Below are 12,305 nucleotides of genomic sequence, written 5' to 3'. Positions count from 1 at the left end.
GGGACGCTCTTTAACATAATAATGAGGCCTGGGCAAGTTGTTTTAGCTCCCAGCAAGCCTGTCTTCAAGGCTTTATAAAGGGAGCAACTGTGGTACCAGGGCTGTAAGGCAGCTAAGAAGCTTAATATATACAAAGTGCTCGGCGCTATAAGTACACTTACTTAACAAGATAAGCGCTTAGTTAATATATGTTTCATGCTGCGCATGGTGGTGCATGCCTTTAATCACAGAACTAAAGAAGCAGAGGCAGAGGCAAAGGTAGAGGCAGGAGGATTGCTCAGTTCCAGACCAGCCAGGGCCATACAATGAGATTCTTTCTTAAATCAACAAAAAAGTGTATGTTTCATTTGTACAAGTTAAAATATGGCTTCTTTTTTAAAAGATTTATTTTATTGTTTATGTGTATGTATGCATATGTGAGTATATGGGTTCAGATACCTGGGGAGGCCAGAAATGGTTCTGAGCCACCCCATGTGGATGTTGGGAACCTAACTGGGTCCTATGCAAGAGCAGTATGTCTGTTAACCACTGAGCCATCGCTCTAGCCCCTAAAGTTTGCCTTCTAATTTCAAGGAGAACCTCAGCTATAAGAAAGCTTTGCATTTTATAGTATCCTCCCCCACCCCGGGAAATTTTTGTCCCATGGTAAAAAATTTGGGTGAGTCAACCCAATAGTTAAGTGCACCAGCCTTTCTTCTCTCAAAGGCTACCATATTTCCTCTTTAGTGGGTCATTCCTGTCAACCTAAAATCATATTATTTATCCCACCTTAATAAAACTGAAAACTTTCTTGACTCAACTTTTACTCCTCCAGCCACTTACCCTTTTCCCTGCTCAGTTATAGCAAAACTCCTTCAAAAAACTGTTAAGAAAAGATGTCTCCACTTCCTCCCCATTTACTCCAGTTAAATGTTGCCTTTACTATGTCCCTAGAATTATTCTTGTTGAGCTTAAATTATGCAATTGAAAGAGTGTGTTTTCCCAAGCATGGTGGTACATGACCATAATTTCAGCACTTGAGAGACTGAGACAGGAGAATCAAGCGTGTTCCAGGCAAGCTTGGGCTATGTAACAAGTTGGGAACAGCCTGAGCTGCTTGGTGAAGCCATGTCTCAGAAAACCAAGGACTGGCCATCCAGATGAGTGGTAGCAAGTTCAAGGCACTGGTTTCTCAACACTGTGGGGGAAAAAGTCACAGCTCATCCTTCAGCAACATTGCTCATTTTCTCTTCTGAAAACACTGTTGTTAGACATCCCTGGCCCATTTCTTGCTTTTCTTCCTAGTGCCTTCTTGTTTCCTTTGTAGATTCCTTTTCTTCTCCCAGTGAGCACTCAGTTCATACTCTGGATCTCAATATGCTGCTTCCCTTCATCTGTCTTTCTGCCTCATGGAACTAAATCCCATCATGTGTGATCACTCACAAATTTTACGTCCAGCCTGGCTCTCTCCCACCTGGCAGCTGCCCACATGGATGCCCACTGACTTCTTAAACAACATTCTCAGCATAGAACTCCTGAAACTCTTTCCCCAACCCCTCTTTTCTAACTCAAGTGGTTCTTCCTGTAGCAAGTTTAAAACTTTACTGTCATCTTTGGGACCTCTATTTCCACTCATCAGGAAGTCCTTTCTACTATTCAGAATTCCACTACTTACTACCTTCATTGTTAATCTCAGCCAGATCTCATCCGCCATATTGTCCTGACTTTACCCTTGTCCTGTGTCTACATTTGCCTTCTTACAGGCTATCAGCACAACGGTCAGGATGATCATTGTAAAACAGTAGGCAGCACAAATTGCTCCTTTCCTTACTATCTGTACAGTTCTGTCTCATTCAAAACAATGGCCAAAGTTCACGTGATGACCCAGAGGATAATCCCTGACCTGCCATTCTCTGACCCCAACTCTACTTCTTTCACTCAGTTTCTGTCACCATGTCCTCCTCCATATTCCTGTGCTAGACTCCTGGAGAGGTGTGCATCTGCCTCAGGACCTCTGTGCTAGCTGCTTCTCTGCTCAAAGTTCCCCCATCCTTCCTCATCCCATGCCTCTGCATCACTTGCACATCTCACTCTTTCTTGGAGATGTGGCTCTAATTTAACCATGTTTCTCAGGCCTTTCTTGACCATTCTGCTTAAATTTTAAATGTATTTTCCATACCAATATGCTTGCTCTATTTTGTATAGACAGAGGTACCATCTTCTGTTATCTAATTGTGTTAGTCAGCTTTCCATTACTATAGCAAATATCCAGAGGTTTCAGTTGACAATTGACTGACTCTGTTGCTTTGTGTCTGTGATAAGGAAGCACATACATGTGGAAGAACAGAACTGTTCACCTCATGCATAGAAGACAAGAAAATGGGGGGAGGGGGTAGATCTCACAAGCTCCTCAGTAACCTCTAGGCTCTACCTCTTAAATTTTCCACCAACACCCAACAGTGTCATAAACTGGGGATTTGGTGATACTCTAGATCTCTAGATATAAACTACAAAAATTTCAAATTGTACTTTTAAATCACGTTAGTGTCTGCATCTCCGCTAGAATGGAAGTTCTAGGCAGATGCTATTTTTTTCTGTTCCTCAGTGTGGTATCTCTGATGTGCTCAGAATGTTGCCCCACATATAGTTGATTTGCAAGAATAAATGATTGCTTTGACCCAAATTCTGCTTATAGATGTTTCCTTGCCTGGAATACTGTCACCAGTATACTTGACTTAGACAATTATTCTCTGAGGAATATGCAAACTAACACAACATACCTAAATAGGCTATAATTACATTGCTAATATTCATGACTAAGGAAATAAATCATTGGTATTTGTTGTGAACAACAATTATCATATGGCAATTTTTCTAAATACATGATACTTCTATATTGGTTACTTTTCTATTGCTGTGATAAAATACTATGACCAAAAGCAACTCATTGAAGAAAGAGATTATTTGATTTACAGTTCCAGAGGGAGAGTCCATAATGGTGCAGGAGGCATGACAGCAGGCAGCTAGAGCAGGAAGTCGAGAGATCACATTTCAACTGAAGACAGGAAGCAGTAAGAACAAGAATGAAGTGGGGTGAGGCTATAAACCCTCAAAGCCCACCTCCAGTGACATACTTCCTCCATTGAGGCTCCATCTCCTGGAGGTTCTATAACTTCCCCAAACATCACCACCAACTGGGGATCTAGTATTCATACCTGAGCCTATGGGGGACAATTCTCATTCAATCCACCACAATAGTGGTCATAAGTTTAATAGGTTAATAGGTACTGTGCTCACTTTACAAGTGAGAAAAGGATGCACAGACAAGTCACACTCACCTAAGCAAGTAAACGGGTAGAGCCAGAGTTTGAGTGTAGCAGCAGGATTCTAGATGCACCACCTTCAGTGCTATTGCACACCTCACCTCTTCTCTAGTATGACTGTTGTCAGAGGAATGTCTGCAGGGTGAGTAATTCCTAATCAGACAAATCTAATACTCAAGGTCCTGCTCTGTTTGTCCATGTCTCTGTCTCTGATGAAACACATTCCTTGAAGGCCAACGGGTCATTTTATTCATATCTACATGAATCATACCCGACGGCTTGATACATAGAAGGGACTACTAAAAAATACTTATTTAATGTGACTTTTTAAGTGACTAAACCCAGCAGAACTTCTGATGAGTCAACATGGTTTCCATTCCCTTTCATAATACCCCAGCAGCCTCAAGATGGAAGAGATCTACCCTGAAGGTGCATGTGGTAAATTAAATTTTAAATGCAGTCCTTCAGTGCCTTAACACATATGGGTATTACTCAATAACCAGTAGTAATAGTAGTATCAGACATTTATTTTTAGTTATGATGCTTTAAATACATAAAATAAAAGATAGAAATGAGTCCTTTACTTTTGCTTTTTCATTTCCTGAGTTCTATTGCATTTATTTATTTATTTATTTATTTTGAGACAGGATCTCATGTAGCTCAGGCTGGCCTTGAATTCCCTATGTAGCTGAGACTTGTCTTCAACTTCTAATTCTCTCACCTCCACCTTCTGAGTGCTGGGATTATAGGCACCACTATGCCTAGTTTATGGGTGCTGGGGAACAAACCTAGACAAGCACTCTATCAACTGAGCTACAGCCCTAGCTGACTTCTGGGTTAAGTAAAATTCCCACCGCAGATCAGAGCCACATCCTAATCTCTGCCATTCCTAATCATCCATTATGGATATTGTGCCACAAAATGCATAGCATTCTTTCCTTTACTGTTTACCTTTCCAGAGTCTGAAGTGATTATAAAACTTGGTTTTATTTTGCTGTGTTCTTCAACTTCTCGGGTGGGGAAAAATAAAGTATAAATGGTGATGTTAAGGATTATTCATGAAGTTTGGAGAGATGGCTGTGCTGGATAGCTTTAGTGTCAACTTGACACACCTGGGTTGAGGGAGCCTGATTTGGGGAATTGCCTCCTTTGGACTGACCTGTGGCCATGTCTGTGGGGCATCTTCTTGATTATTGAGTGATGTGGGAGGGCCCAGCCCACTGTGGATGGTGCCACCCCTGGGCAGGTGGGCCTGTGTTGCATAAGAAAGCAGGCTGAGCAGGGGCTAGGGGACCAAGTCAGTAAGCAGTGTTCCTCCATGGCCTGTGCTCCAGCTTCTGCCTCCAGGTTCCTGCCCTGAATTCCTACCTTGGGCTCCCTGATGAACTGTGACCTGGGAGATGTAAGATAAATAAACCCTTTCTTCCCCAAGTTGGTAGTGGTCAGAGTGTTTTGTCACAGCAATGAAGAAACAAACTAGGACAATGGCTCAGCAGTTAAGAGTACTCTTGCAGAGGAACTGGATTCAGTTCCCAGCACCCACATGGTGGCTAACAACTGTCTGTAACTCTACTTCTAGTGGATCCGATGCCCTCTTCTGGCCTCTGTGTCCATTGCATGACACAGATGCACTTAACATACATGCAGGCAAAACACTCATACACATAAAATAAAAATAAATAAATTTTTAAAATTTAAATAATTATTCATGAGTTATTCCATTTGGAATTTAGGAGGAGGAAGAGAAGGAAAGAGAAGAGGAGGAGATAAAGGAGGAGGAGGAAGAAGAGGAGGAGGAAGAGGAGGAGGAGGAGGAGGAGAAAAAGGGTCTTATTATGTAGCCCAGGTTATCTTCAACTCATGAGCCTCCTGCCTCAAACTTCTAATGCTGGGATTATAAGCTTGAACCACCTTAGGAAGCTTGGGATTACTTTGTTATTATTCATTTTCATTTACAAAGATTGTTTGGGCTTGAATGGAGTTTTCTATCCTGTATTGTTATATCTTTTCCTTTTTCTGCAGTTGAGATCTAACAAATTTTCACAGCTCTTAATTCGATCTCCAGTCAAAGTCTTGGAACAACTGCTTGCACCGGTTTCCTTTAATATTATGACTATCTAAAGAATCATGAAGCTTTTCTTTGCAGAGTACAATAGAGAGATGGTTGATTTTTGGAGTCAAGTAGACCTATGTTTAAGCCTTGATTTATTACTAGTCACATAATTTGAATGCATTATTTATCCTAATGGAGAAATAAATTGCTACTCTGAAATACTTGCATTTATGAATTAATGTGATAATGTCAGTACTAGTTTTGCACAGAGGTTAAACAGAAAAAGGAGCAATCAAAAGTAGTTTCCAGCCACCTTGCCCTTCTGTGGAACTGTTGTTAATGACACTGTATACATTTTCCTAGGTAAACTGAGTTTCACATCATATATTCCTTTTAGAATTTAGTCCAAGGACAGATTTTCTCTCTTAAAAACTATATGTACTTTCATTTCTTAGAAAAGGTGTCATATATTTTTCACATAGAAATTGCAACCATTGTCAATGAGAACTATGTAACCCAAGGTTGTCTTACGTATCCTGGTTTTCAGACAGTCCAGAGTCAAATATACCATTAAATTTTTTATAATCATAGTAAAGGTTTTGCTTCTTCCTCTTTTTTTATATCAATGATGTAATTTTATTCCAATAACTTTATTGTTTAGATTTTACTGTATGTTCTCAAAGATATATCTAAATATATACAATAAAAAATAGCACATTAGTTATTCAAATTAACATCAGATAATTAACCAAAATTAAAATGGAAGTCACTTTAACATCCCAGGAATACAAAAAGACAAATGCCTCATTCTTCTCTCCTTAGCACATCTGATAATTATCTTCAAAGTGATGCTTGAAATTTAAACTATTACAAATTTGGTTCTCTATAAGCAAAGTTTGAATTATTTGAACCATCTGATACATTTCTGAATCAAAATGTTCTCTGTGTCCTGCTTGTGTTTTTTTTTCTCTGTCAGTTTATGTTGTAGTTAGGCAAGAAGATGGTGTGTGTGTGTGTGTGTGTGTGTCTGTCTGTCTGTCTGTCTGTCTGTGTCTGTGTATCTGTCTGTCCTGTAGATTAATCTATTACAGCTGTTTTTAATCTCGCCTACTTTTCTGATCACCTGAAGATCATTAATCCACTTTTCATGCATGGAGAAGTTAAAACAAGGATTTTTTTCTCATATGTTATTGTCTTATTACAGAAAATAACAACCCTGTGTTCCTCAACATTACAGAGAACAGAGGTTTTCTTCTCTCTGGTGGTCTTTATGTTTCCTTTCATCTGACTTTCACTATCCCTCTAGTTATCTCATACCTTGATTTCAAGTTCATCTATAATAATACAAATGTGTTTGAGCCACGTGGGGCAGGAGATGTTCAAATTGATGTGTCAGATATACATAGACTTTAGTGCACTGGAGACTTCTGACAGCTCAGAGGAGGGACCGGCATTCAGAGCATGAGGAATTTTGAAACAAAGACAACTGTACTAAGCACTTCTCTGTTCATAGATAGCATACAATGTTCATTGATGTGTGGAAAATGGAGATAAAACAAGCATTTAATTATGTAGCTCTCCATAGGGGGTTTACTGCCCAACATGTAACTATAATGTGGTAATATACTATAACACATATAATTATTTAAAAACTAACATGGCAGCTAACAACTGTCCATAACTCCAGTTCCAGGGGATCCAACAGCCTCTTCTGTCCTCTGCAGGTATTGTACAACATGGGTGCATTTACCTACATGCAGACAATACACGCATACACATAAAATTTTAAAAAGGGGGGGTGGGTTTCTGTCGTCAGTGAGTCCTCCAGGGAAGACAGCACATGCGAACTTAGATTTCAGGAAAAGGGTTTTCTAGGCAGAGGGTGTGGTGTGAGTAGTGCAGAAAGACAGTAGACCACAGGGAGGTTTGGGAAATGGTGAGTAACAGCCTGCAGAGAACAAGGAATGCGACAGGGGGAGGAGTAGAAGATAAGACCTAAGAGGTGGGATTTGGAGGGAGCCAAGGGGGAAAACAGGGCTTTGACTTTCAGAGTTCATGTGTAATACCATTTTCATTATATCATTTCCTTGTTCTAGGATGCATTGACTTCTTGCCTGACAAACACAGGAAGAACCAGTGACTGTGTAGGAAGCAGAACCTGATTACATGGGAGAGGACGCAGAAGAAAGATGGGCTTCAGCTACTAAATTTATATACCAACACAGCCCTAGGGATCTATCTATCTCCACTCAAGGCTGCTCAGCAAGCATTCACAGAGCCCCCGTTACACAGAGTCCTTTCCCACTCCTCAATACCATCCTATCTCCATTTTCTACTGACTCCACAACTAGAAATTTTTAACTTCTTACAGAAATTATCATGAAACAGATACCATTTGATTATTGGGTCAAGCATTGGGCTAGGAAGTTAATGATATTATTCCAATTAACAAACTGCATCCCTATAGGCTTGGACCTATTTGCCCAACCTTTTTCAAATGTTTCACCTGGCATGCCTTTAATCCCAGCACTTGGGAAGCAGAAACTGGAGGACCTCTGGGAGTCTGAGGCCAGTCTGGTCCACATAGTGAGCTCTAGGCCAGTGCTGCATAGTAAGACCCTGTCTCTCTCAGGGACCTGAGAAGAAAGACAGCTATCCAGATTATCATTATATGGTCCCCACCTCTGACTAAAGATTTATCTTTAGTGCCCAGTATGTGTTAATGGATTAAAGACCTGATTCTGGCACAGATAGTGGTGCGTATAACTGTTCCAGCTCTTTCAAACTTACTTGAATTCCTGGCTAGCCTCAAGAACAAGAGTTTCTGTAAACTACAAATATCTAAAGAAGATGACAGAAATTCATCTATTGTGTTCAAATGAGAACTACAAAGAATAAAAATAAATGAACAAAAGCCCTTTCTAAAGCACATTTTCTTATTACTGATTTTGAGATTGAATTCTAAGGTATTATATTTACAAGAGTGACATAATTTCCAGAGAGGCTGGCATGGGGGCACAGAGCTATAATCCCAGCATACAGAAGGCTAAGGAAGGCCTTTGGGAGTTCCAGGCCAGCCTGGGCTCACAAAGCCTTATCTCACAAAACAAAACAAATCAACTCACAAAACCTAAAAACCAACCAAACAAAAACATCTCCAGAAACTTAACCTAGTTATATGGATAAACTATACCTTTAAGGTTTATATTAGAGTTAGCCTTACCAAAAGCTTAACAGCCTATGAAGAAGAGAGTTACAGATACTGAAATGAATTTGTTATTCCAAAAGCAAATATGAATGTTTTAAAAGTACACTTCTGTTCTTCACCAGGATTATGGGCAGAGCTTTCTCGAACTCTCTGCTTCCTCTATTTAAAAAACAAAACAAAACAAAAAACAACCAACCAGAGAACTGCCCCTCTTCATCCCTGTCCCACATCACTGAAGTGCCAGAGTGAAATGACCTAGAGATTCTGACTGCACAAATGTGTTGGACATTAAGGGACAACCAACAAAGCCCTGGTGTGGTGTATTGCTTTCCTGTTGCAAAAATCTACTTTGGTTCCACATCTAGAAGTTATCAAAGTGACCATCAGAGTAGAAAATGCCTCACGCAGGCAATTTCTGAAGGATTCATATTGGAGGAGTGCAACAGTACCCTTGATGAATAACTAACTGACACTTACTTCTCAAAAGCTTTAGCCTTCATGGGCCATCACCATTCCATGTTAAATGTTCAACGATTTTGTAAATAGCTGAACACTTTGGCGTTCTGCAAATATCAATCTCTTCTTTTCCATTTAATTCCCACAACCTTCAGTACAAGAAAGGAGAGCAAGGGTATACTTGGAGGAGTGTGGGGGTCACATACTGCATACCAACATAGGGATATCCCTTGGGCACAGTGGATTGCACATGCCCAAATCATTATTGCTTTACCCATGTCCATCCCAGACTCCCCTTTTAACTGTTTTCTATAATTAAGGGATGATCACTTTCCTATGCAGTCACCTAACTCCTCAATCTGGAAATTTCTTTAGCCCTCATTCCTCTTCAGCCTTTGATAGCCATCTATTTTTGAATCGTATTACTTCTAACACTTACATGTATCTGTTTGCTTGTTTAGCAATGCTGGGGATTGACTCCAGGGCCTGTCACATGATAGGCAAGCACTCTGTCACTGAGCTACACTTCTCAGTTTCCCTTGTATCTGTCAGCAGCAGTCTTCTTTCCGTCTCTCCTTCATTGATCATCTGTTGTTTTCAACTCCCACTACTTGAGATGGCTAGGAATAATGGCAGGGGCGAAGGGAAGATGGAGCTTCACCAGGCCTAGGGATGGAGGTACACTGGGTGTGTGATAAGCAAGACTCACCCAAAGCAGAGGAAGATGAGAGAGTCTGAAGGAGAATCGAATCCCCACATTTTGGAGAAAGAGATGGGAAGTGTCAAGATCCCCAAGATCCTGAGCATTGACTATTGAGAGGAGAGTGAGTGTAGGGGAATTCCTAAAGAATTACTCGATTTTTTAATTTTTAAAATTATATATAGATTTATTTATATGTGTGGGTTTGTGTGTGTGTGCCCCATGATACATCAGCATGTGGCAATCAGAGGATCTAACTTGCAGGAGTCAGTCCTCTCTTTCTACCCTGTGGGTCTGGGTTATCAAACTTAGATCTTCTGGCTTGGCAGCAGGTACCTCTACCTACGAAGCCATCTCATTGGCCTAGGAATTACTCAGTTTTTGAAGCTTGCTTTTATCATAACTGAGGAGGCAGAGGCAGTCATACATTGTAATGATGATTCCCCAAATGAACTATGTACTCTCAATGTCACTAATTAAAGCTTTTGATTATTTTATTAGTTTTTCCCCCATCCCACAAAATTCTAGCTTTGTGAGGTTAGGGATCCAATTCACTCCTTTATTCTCACTGCTGTGAATCAAACATGACAAAAGCTAGAGCACATTTGTTGAATAACTATATAAATTGGTTGTGAATACTGAAATCAAATCTCATTGTTTCAGTTCTGGGACTCTTTAGTGGCTCCTCAAAGCCTTAGGTTTAGGATGAAATAACCAAGAATTCCCACTTTAGCATGAAAACTAACATAGAAAAAGTAAACCATCTGGTTGCTCCAGGTTATTTGCCCCTCTAAAGATATCCATTCTCTACCTCCTCCTCCTAGAAAGAAGAATGTTACCATCACAATAAACTACCTGCAGTTAGTTACATGTATCACACTGTTTGCCTCTCCATAACCTGTTCACCCACAGACAGTCAGCATAAGAATCATCCTTATTTAAAAGCTTTTCCCAACTCAATGCCTAGTTTTGGCTAGGTAGCAAAGTATTTCATACTGCTATATTGCAATATTTATTTTACCTTCTGTGTTTGCTGAAAATACGCATTGCCTGCAAATTACAGACTTGGAAACTCCCACAGAAGTGCAAAAAGTTTCCTTAAAAATATTTTTTTCAGTGGGGCTGGAGAGATGGCTCAGCAGTTAAGTGTGCTGACTGCTCTTGCAGAGGACCTGGGTTTGATTCCCAGCACCCACATGGTAGCTAACAACCATCTGTAACTCCAGTTCCAGGGGATCCGACGCCCTCTTCTGACCTCCATGGGCATCGCATCACACAAGGGCACCTACCTACATGCAAGCAATATACCCATATACATTAAATAAAAATAAATAAAATATTTAAAAACATTTTTTGTTCATAGACACATGAGACGGAATTGTTTTTGAGACCCCTAGCATAAGTATTTTCAATTTTAATTTATTGTTTCTAGAAATAATAGATTGAATAAATGAAAATTTAAATTTAGCCTGAAATTGTACTTCCTTAATAGAAGGGGACTCTGTGGTGCAGAGATATCTCAAGGAATATTAACGAACAAAGTACCTAGTATAAATTTGAATTCCAAGGTTACTTGACTATGCTGTATAATATAACAAAAGAAGAAAATATACATTTATGTCCATTTATCCTTTATGAATACCAAGGAATGTTTTACAAGCATTTCAACCAGTATTTCCAGCCTTGCAAACTGAGTGGAGTTGGGTAGAGCTTGGTCTTTGAAGAAAATATACATTTATGTCCATTTATCCTTTATGAATACGAAGGAATGTTTTACAAGCATTTCAACCAGTATTTCCAGCCTTGCAAATTGAGTGGAGTTGGGTAGAGCTTGGTCTTTCGGATGAAATAGCAGGATCAGTGCCTTTCCTTTTTATGTGGACATTGATTCTAAATGACTGATGAATATCTAGAAAAAGGCCTCTCCTTACTAACTACTTTGGTTTAAACACATCTTCAGTATGCAGGTCAACATTTAAGTAAAGCTACAAGCAGGGATTTCCTGCCTCCGGCTATCTTCCTGGTACTTGCTGAACTCTTGGAGTATTTAGAAGTTTCCAGTTCACTCCAGATATATATTTGTAAATCTGTTAAAAACCTCTAACAATTAAGTACACATTAAGAGCATGCTCACCAAAATGTTGCATGTCACCAACTCCATCATCCTCAGGCTCCTCTCTTGGTACATTTTTATTTTCCATCAGGACCATCTGATGCTCCTCAAAGGAGACACTGGGATCCATGCCAGCCTGTACTCAGCAAGAAAAAAGAGGTGCTGTGATGTGGAAGTTGAAAGCTGAACTGACCTGTGAAAATTGAAGGCCAATAGCATTTCATTTGTGAAACACAGATGTTTAACATCTGGGAAACACTAACCGCTGTTGAAGTTGAAAAGCAGACATCCAGGGTGACTACAGTATCTTATCATTGACTCTCCTTTAGAATGACAACATCTAAACACCAGTACCATCTCCATCAGCAAAATCATGCTATTGGATAAAGTAGTTATCTTACTTTTTAAAAATGGACTCCAGTAAATAATTATAGTATTCTGTTTTATCCATGAGGGATACAGTCAAAGAACCC

General features: G+C 39.8%; 1 protein-coding gene across 8 annotated transcripts in view; it reads right to left on the bottom strand.

The window, feature by feature from the left end:
* Phldb2 (pleckstrin homology like domain family B member 2) overlaps positions 1-11,963 on the bottom strand; it is a 117,355-nt gene extending 105,392 nt beyond the window's left edge. For 7 of the 8 annotated variants that reach the window (XM_029555252.1, XM_029555253.1, XM_029555262.1 and 4 more), the window contains exon 1: positions 11,854-11,935. In XM_029555252.1, coding sequence (XP_029411112.1) covers positions 11,854-11,929 — 76 coding nt within the window. In that variant the 5' untranslated portion in view covers positions 11,930-11,935. Of the gene's footprint in view, positions 1-11,853 lie in introns of all 8 variants that reach the window. The other variant, XM_029555258.1, reaches the window with a different exon arrangement.
* Between the last annotated feature and the right edge of the window lie 342 nt (positions 11,964-12,305).

The sequence above is a fragment of the Nannospalax galili genome, unplaced genomic scaffold (genome assembly GCF_000622305.1).
Source record: "Nannospalax galili isolate Female #2095 unplaced genomic scaffold, S.galili_v1.0 scaffold626, whole genome shotgun sequence".
Classification (NCBI taxonomy): Eukaryota; Metazoa; Chordata; class Mammalia; order Rodentia; family Spalacidae; genus Nannospalax; species Nannospalax galili.
The sequence above is the reverse complement of the archived record's forward strand: the minus strand, read 5'-3'. Positions and strand labels throughout refer to the sequence as shown.